General features: G+C 39.6%; 1 protein-coding gene across 11 annotated transcripts in view; it reads left to right on the forward strand.

Moving 5' to 3' along the window:
* EZH2 (enhancer of zeste 2 polycomb repressive complex 2 subunit) overlaps positions 1 to 8,664 on the forward strand; it is a 64,800-nt gene that overhangs the window by 42,462 nt on the left and 13,674 nt on the right. For all 11 annotated transcript variants that reach the window (XM_024128240.1, XM_028489635.2, XM_028489631.2 and 8 more), the window contains exons 6-8: positions 999 to 1,139; positions 2,091 to 2,193; positions 2,744 to 2,907. In XM_024128240.1, coding sequence (XP_023984008.1) covers positions 999 to 1,139; positions 2,091 to 2,193; positions 2,744 to 2,907 — 408 coding nt within the window. The remainder of the gene's footprint in view (positions 1 to 998; positions 1,140 to 2,090; positions 2,194 to 2,743; positions 2,908 to 8,664) is intronic.

Genomic DNA, 8,664 nt, shown 5'->3' on the forward strand with positions numbered 1-8,664 from the left:
TAGTTTCTGCTTTATAACAAAGTGAATCAGCTATACATATAAATATGTTCCCATATCTCTTCCCTCTTGCATCTTCCTCCCATCCTCCCTATCCCACCCCTCTAGGTGGTGACAAAGCACCGAGCTGATCTCCCTGTGCTATGCGGCTGCTTCCCACTAGCTATCTATTTTACATTTGGTAGTGCTTATATGTCCATATGTACACTACCACTCTCTCACTTTGTCCCAGCTCACCCTTGCCCCTCCCTGTGTCCTCAAGTCCATTCTCTGGTAGGTCTGCGTCTTTATTCCCGTCTTGCCCCTAAGTTCTTCATGACCATTTTTTTTTTTTTTTTTTTTAGATTCCATATATATGTGTTAGCATCCTAACTATTTTTAAATTGAAGGATCATGCTTGCCAGTTGAAAATTATGCATAGTTGGTCATAACAAACTGTGATGTCAATAACATGTATAGTAAATAGAATTGTTTGAGTGTATGTAGATTTTAAGATTCTTTAGCAATAAAATCAGTTAGGATTAGGGCTTCTGCTTATGTGACATGGGCTCCAAAAGGCCCTATGTTCAAAAATACCTTCCCCACTAGGCAACCACAGGACCTGAAATCCTGTCGTTAGAATCACAGCTTCGGTGATTTAACAGGAGACCCTGTTACAGTTCCTGGCAGGAGGGTAACGTGTAATATCCTCATATGTTCCCGTCAGGAGTGGACAGCAAGGTCTGGCAGATGCATTGTTTGGAAGGAGGCGAAGGCCACAGTTAGTCTCTAGAGAATTAGGCTATGGTAGCAGGCCCTGGAAACTTGTGAAAGTGACAGGTGTTGAGGATAAGTACTACTTCCGGCTTTGCCTCAGGCCAGTCCTGAGAATGATCTTTCCTCCCAGCATTTTAATAATAGCGTTATGATACTGATTGATAGGCTCCAGCTGTTTCTTACAAATTACAAAAAGTATACGTGAACTTTTGTGTATTTCTGATATTTGACTTGATGAATTTCAGAATGTGGGTTTATAAATGATGAAATTTTTGTGGAGTTGGTGAATGCTCTTGGTCAATATAATGACGATGATGATGATGATGATGGAGATGATCCTGATGAAAGAGAAGAAAAACAGAAAGATCTAGAGGAGAACCGAGAAGGTACGCCTGTCTGTTACATTTGCGTGTAGCCATTACAGCATTTTTCAAAAACAATAGAGTACAGGTAAATCTTCCTTCCTTCTTTTTTCTTTTGTTAAATATCATATCAGTGGTAGTATAATCAAAATTAGAATATTATTTATAACATTTCATCCTGCACTTGTCTTTATTTCCCTTGGCTAGCAAAAGAACGTGTTTTTTTGGGTTTCCCTGGGCAGTCATCATAATCGTTATATAACATATATATAGCATACTGATCATTGACTATGAACAAGCTGTGTGCTCGTCACTTTATATGTGTATAGACATTTAATTCTCATAATGTTCCACGAGGTGGCTTTTATCATCAGATCCACCTCATAGTTGAGGAGATGGGTTTAGTGAGGTGAAGTAACTTAAGATCACAGAATTCGGAGGAAACAACACCCAGAAAATGCTGTGTTCGGAACCAGCTCTGACCCCAGAGCATATGTTTTAACCGCTACACTAATTACGGTTTGCCAGAAAATTAGAGGGTCCCAACTTAGAGCTTGGCAGTTGGTGAAGACCAGACAAAGCTCGTTATTAAGACAGCATAGAAGAATATGGGGAAAAATTGCAGTTTCAAAGAAGTGTACAGTATTTATAACAGGCGCCTTAGTGATCACCTGGCTCCTCATTTTACAGCCAAGGTGGGTCAGCGGCCAGACAGGGCCGCGGCGTCAGTTAGGGGCTGAGCTGGGAACACAGCCTTGGTTCTCTGCCTCCCAGCGCGCTTGCACCTTTCCACGCTTGAGTTTGAATTTTGTCTGGCCCACCAGCCTCCCAGATCCTTGTGAGATACGTTGGAAGTAAGTGAAACATAGAGCTGGCAATTTCCTGGAAAATCAGCTTTGTTAGGCATGAAGGAAATGAAAGACTGGCAAGCTTGTTCACTTTCATTCTTTTTTCCTTTCACATTTCCCTGTTTAGATAAAGAAAGTCGCCCACCTCGGAAATTTCCTTCTGATAAAATTTTTGAAGCTATTTCCTCAATGTTTCCAGATAAGGGCACAGCAGAAGAGCTAAAGGAAAAGTAAGATTTGTTCTTTGGCCATGGTTTTGCCTCGTATGGTATTTAACTCACCATTTTGGTTCTTTAGAAATGGAACTAATGTAGCCATTGAGCTCCCCACTTTGTGTGTTCCCAACATCTGCGAGATACTTGAACTAATGTGTGTATGTATCTGGTACCCTGTACTCCATTTATGGTAGATGGGATAAGTTTGCGTGCGCGCGTGCACATATGCACACGTACACACACAATTTACAGGAATGCGTGTGAGAGGAAATTTCTCGGGACACCTGTAGAAATTTTAGTGCAGCAGATGTTTCATTTTAATGAATATAGTAACGTTTTTCATGACAGATCTGAATCACATCAGTGAATTCGTTTCTTGATATACCATGCATAATATTTAATTGGCTCTTCATTTAAATAAAGATTGTTGTAGGCTAAACTTCTTTGTGTGTTTTAGGCAAGATAAACATCAAAAACAATACACAGAAATCTTGTAGAAACTTCATTTTCAAAAATGTAATTCTTGTTTTACCTTTACTTCCATTTTTCTTGGTTAATGTTATAGGTACAAAGAACTCACTGAGCAGCAGCTCCCAGGTGCACTTCCCCCCGAATGTACCCCCAACATAGATGGACCAAACGCCAAGTCTGTTCAGAGGGAGCAGAGCTTGCACTCATTTCATACGCTTTTCTGCAGGCGATGTTTTAAATACGACTGCTTCCTACATCGTAAGTGCAGTTATTGTACGTTTTCATTTTCTATCTTTGTTGTGGAATTATGTGTTAAAGCAACTTGGGAAGTGTCATTTATCACCACTAGAATTTGTCATTTAATCTTGCAGTTATGACTGAAAAATACGTTAGGATCAGAGTATTGTTATTTTTTAATTTGTCGCTTAAGGGTTGATCTGAAGTCTTTTGCACATGTTAAGCTGGCACTGCTGTCTCCCACTAACTTGGAACACAGATCAGTGATTTTTCCATAAATGCTAACCGAACAATTGTTTTATAATAAAACTTCCTGTGAACTAGCTGATGGCCCAGAGCAACATTGCCAATACTGATGAATAACTTGTTGAATAAGAAATTGGCTAAAAAGGTGTTTATATATATTCTTGTCTGTTTAGTGCCAAATCTATTCTTTTTTTGGGGGGGGCGGTGTCCTCTGAATACGTTGCTTTTAAAAACACCTGCATTTGAATACAGGTGAAGCATAACATGTTCTTAATGAGATTTACGTATGGTACATATGATATTACTTTCTTTTTCCGACATTGCTGGGGAATGAAGTTTCTTAGTAAAATTTCCAGGTAACTGGAACTTAATTAAGTACAATTTAGAAAGTACCAGCTACTTTTGAGGCACGTTTTTTGAAAATATATTTCATACCTCCTGGTTCCTAAGCAGAGTTTACTTAATGGAGGTTAGCTTTTTCCACATTAGAGTTTTGTGTGACCATCTGTGGCCTAACACCTTTGTCTCTATGCTAAATGGGTTCATGCTGCTTTGCCCTTGTAGAGTGCGTGTGCCCACCTTTTACCATTTTTTCCCTCATTTTCCGCTGGCACCTCTTAATGTTAATTAGACTGCCTAAGCAGCTATATCTTGCCTTATTTTTGAGTTTTTGCTCTATCTACTTAATGTTTGCTGCAGCATATAATTTGTTACGTGATATGTATCTAGGTCTGGAAACGGTCATTTGTGTGTGTGTGTGTGTGAAGTATTAGTGGTTTAGTTATCTTAAATTAGAAAAACTTGAAGTAGACTTTCTGAATTATCAGTGTATCTTCCATTGTATCTCCTTGCAGTTGTTGTCCGTGCTCCTAATCTAGTTTAAATTGATGACTTGGTAGTTGTAATAATCCGTAGAAGCCAGCCATTTTGTTACTCCAGCCATTGTAGGATTACTTACTTGGGCTTGGCAGCATTGTCTTTACACAGGCCTTGAAGTAGTTGTTTTGAATTGCATTTAATTCCGCTTTACACACGATCATTTTATAAAATAATGTCCAGTTCTTAAGAATACTGTAAATTGCATTCAGATATCACTATAGCAAAAAAGTTGGTGGGAGCTCTTTATTGGAGTCAATGCAGTGGTCCCTCCAATTTGTTGTTTATAGATGTAGCATTTGATGGACCTTTTTTGTACAAATGAGCCAAGGCAGGAGGATACTACTTTTAAACATTATTACAAGAGTTATTTCATTGTGCTATTCCAGTCTGAGTAATTTGGATGAACCTTGAACCTGCTCATCGTCTCATTATTCATGCTGGGGAGAGGAGGAGAAAAGTGCTGTGCTTAATGAAGCTGGCTCTCTGGGACTGACCCGGTGGGCTGCTCACTGCAGTGTGTGGGAGACGCGGGTCCAGCACTGCTGTGCCCACCCTTCCCTCTTGTTCCACTAGAGCCAGGCTCTTCATAATGTAGCCCTAACACATTCTACAGGCATTTAATTGCTTTACACTGACTTTGACAAAATATCACACACTATATATTTTTCTTAGGTAAAAGAAGTCATTAAATACATTATTAAACATACCTGTTAAATATAGCATCTTGTGCTTTTTGTTCTTTGTCTAATGGGAATAGTATAAACTGTCATGAGGTTTAAATTTATTACTACATGCAAAATACTTAAAATAGCACTTGGCGTGTGTTTAGCTATTGTTATTTTTTAAATAAATCATCATTCACATGACTTACATTTCGAAAAAGCATTAAAAGGCGCCCAGCGAAATCCCCCACCCGTCCTGTCCGCATCCTCACTTCCCTGTAGGTAAACCACTTCGGCTGTTCTTCTGTGTCTGTCTGTAGTTTCTTCTGGCAAATACAAATACATTCCTCTCTTTCCCAACCACCCTATTCAAATGGTGCCATACTCTCCAGGCTTTTTCCCTGTTGGACTTAATATCGTAGATATTATTCCTGTCTGGACAGCTGCATAGTCTTTTGCTGTAGGAGGCCCTATAACTTACTGAGCCCATCCCCTGAAGGTCAGCATTTATGGTAGTGGCGCCACAGTGAATGACCTTGCGTGGTGGACCTGTACGTCCTTTCCCACAAGTGCAGGTAAACCTGGTCCACTCTGTGCAGACAGTGCCAAACTACCCCTGCCATACGGGGATCTGCCAATTTAAAGAACTACCAGCAAAGTAAGAGTGCCTGTTTCCCAGAGCCCAGCCAGTAGAGAGTGTTAAAAAACAAACTTTGATTTTATTGATTGAATTAGTAAAATGTTTTTTAGCATAATTTAATTTGCATTTTTTCTTCCTGTATGATTAAGAGATTTGTATTTTATTTTCTCTGAACTATTTTTATCCTTTTGGCTTCGTTGGTCTTTTTGATATCTTGAAGCTCTTTATATAGTCAGGAAATTAGTTTTTTTGAGATGAGTTGCAGTGTTTTTTTTTTTTTTCCAGTTTGTTGTTTGGTAAAAATCCCATAGCAAAGTTAAAATAAAACCTTTAAGGTAGTTGAATTTATCAGTTGGCTTTCCCTACTACTCCAAGGTTTTAAAGGGCGTCTCACTTTTTCTCTAGTACGTTTTAGGCTTTTGGTGCTATTTTCTTTTTTGGGGGAATAACATCTAACCCTTTGATACGTTTGGAATTTATTCTGTTAGAATTTTGGATCCAACTCTCCTCTGCATCTCCAGGGCTACTGTTTCCACACCATCTGTTTTTTTTTTTTAAACATCTTATTGGAGTATAATTGCTTTACAATGGTGTGTGAGTTTCTGCTGTATAGCAAAGTGAATCAGTTATACATATACATATGTTCCCATATCTCTTCCCTCCACACCATTTTTTTTTTTTTGCGGTACGCGGGCCTCTCACCGTTGTGGCCTCTCCCGTTGCGGAGCACAGGCTCCGGACGCGCAGGCTCAGCGGCCATGGCTCACGGGCCCAGCCGCTCCGCGGCCTGTGGGATCTTCCCGGACCGGGGCACGAACCCGTGTCCCCTGCATCGGCAGGCGGACTCTCAACCACTGTGCCACCAGGGAAGCCCCACACCATCTATTGAAAGTCCCTCTGGGGCTGCCAGGAGCCGCTGCCTTCATCCCTGTCACCACAGGTGCTGGGGTCTGTTTCTGGTCTTTGGGTTCCGTTCCTTGAGTCTGTCTGTCCAGGGGGCTTTTTTTCAGAGATCTCCTGGCCATTCTTGTTTTTCTATATAAATTTTAGAACCAGTTTGTTTAAAAAAAAAAAAAAAAGTCTAGGTGATATGTTTATTGGAATCTCATTAAATTTATAAATTATCTAAGGGGAAATTGACAATTTAAAATAAGGGTATGTCTAACTATGTGATAAGTCTCCTTTTGTCCTTTAAAATAAGCTTTCTGGGGCTTCCCTGGTGGCGCAGTGGTTGAGAGTCCGCCTGCCGATGCAGGGGACACGGGTTCGTGCCCCGGTCCGGGAAGGTCCCACATGCCGCGGAGCGGCTGGGCCCGTGAGCCATGGCCGCGGAGCCTGCGCGTCCGGAGCCTGTGCTCCGCAATGGGAGAGGCCACAACAGTGAGAGGCCCACGTACAGCAAAAAAATAATAAAAAAATAAAATAAATAAAATAAGCTTTCTGATTTTCTTCCTGTAGCTCTTGTATTTAATTCTTTGGTAAGATGATTTCTAGGCATTAAATGTGTTGGGCTTTTCCCCTTGTATCATATATGTTTCATACCCTGCTACTTTACTGAGCTGTCCTTGTTTGTGATAGTTTCTGCATAGATTCTTTTGAGTTTTCCAGCTGTAATTATCTACAGTTATGAATGGTTTTGTTTTCTTTCCAATCTTTGTAACTTTAACTACTTTCTCCTGTCTAACTGTATCTTCAGTGCCATGTTAAATAATAGTGGTGCTAGGAGATACATTTCCTACTGCTCCTGGATCAGTTTTGGGAAATTACCCGTTTCATTCCGATTTTGAAATTTATTTGTATAATTTGATCTGCATGTTCTAATAATTCTTTTAATTTCTTTAATTTCTTTGATTGTTCTGTGTTTCATTCTCTTTTTCTTGATGAGATTAAGAAGTGGTTTATATATTTTATTTAGAAAATCTGTTTTGTATATTTTTCCCTCAGAGAATCAGCTACTGTATTAGTTTTTACTGTTTTTCTGTTTGTGAATCTGATGTTTGCGTCATTTTCATTCTTTCCTCTTTTTTTGGATGTATGTATTTTAACCCAGTGAGTTGTCTCTAGAGCACTGTTTCAACTTCTCTTTTAGGTTCCGATATTTGGTATTATTACTGTTTTTTTTAAAGGAATTTGAGGGGATGTTTTGTATTTCCTTTAACTCATTGTTCAAGGGAGACTTTTTAAAACTTCATTGTGAAAGAGGCCTTTTTTGGATGTTAACTGTTTTTATTATTTCTGTGCTGGCAGCCTCACTGATGTTGGGCCTTACTTGTTATTTAGATGTTAGGGGTGTCTGCCATTTTTATCTCTAAGGAAGATGTTCTTTTTTTTTTATTTATTTAAATAAATTTATTTATTTATTTTTGGCTGCGTTGGGTCTTCGTTGCTGCACGCAGGCTTTCTCTAGTTGCTGTGAGCGGGGGCTACTCTTCTTTGTGGTGCGTGGGCTTCTCATTGCTGTGGCTTCTCTTGTTGTGGAGCACCGGCTCTAGATGCGTGGGCTTCAGTAGTTGTGGCGCGTGGGCTTCAGTAGTTGTGGCACATAGGCTCAGTAGTTGTGGCATGTGGTCTCAGGAGTTGTGGCTCACGGGCTCCAGAGCACAGGCTCAGTAGTTGTGGCGCATGGGCTTAGCTGCTCCGCGGCATGTGGGATCTTCCCAGACCAGGGCTCGAACCCGTGTCTCCTGCATTGGCAGGTGGATTCTTAACTACTGTGCCACCAAGGACGTCCCAGAAGATATTCTGATGACAGGAGATTGGCAGTTCATCTGGGCCAGAAGCTTGGTATCTGATCATGGATCTTTTCTATTAGAGGGACTTTAATCTCCAGTACAGGCCTAGAGCATAGCTAGAATTGTATATTATAATTTATAAGTCTTTTACCTTTGCTTGAAAACGTTTAGATAAGATTCTTCACCAAGATTTTTTAAGTTGCTTTTGAAATTAAATTTAAAAAAAAAAGCTCTTAATATCCATGTTCTTGTCTTTCTGTGAAACTTTTAAGTATCTTGCTTTAATTTTCCATCTGATAATTTTCCTGATGAGGGAAATCTATATAATCTTCTCCCCAACCCGCCCATATTATACTTAGTTTGAAATATATTTTAATAATGTATTTCAAATACTAGTATTTAAAGATGTCTATTTGAAAAGATTATGTTCAGTATTCTGGAAATCTAAAATAGTCAAGACTCTTAGAGGAAAACATAGGCAGAACACTCTATGACATAAATCACAGCAAGATCCTTTTAGACCCACCTCCTAGAGAAATGGAAATAAAAACAAAAATAAACAAATGGGACCTAATGAAACTTAAAAGCTTTTGCACAGCAAAGGAAACCATAAACAAGA

This window comes from Physeter macrocephalus, chromosome 5, assembly GCF_002837175.3.
Source record: "Physeter macrocephalus isolate SW-GA chromosome 5, ASM283717v5, whole genome shotgun sequence".
Taxonomy (NCBI): Eukaryota; Metazoa; Chordata; class Mammalia; order Artiodactyla; family Physeteridae; genus Physeter; species Physeter macrocephalus.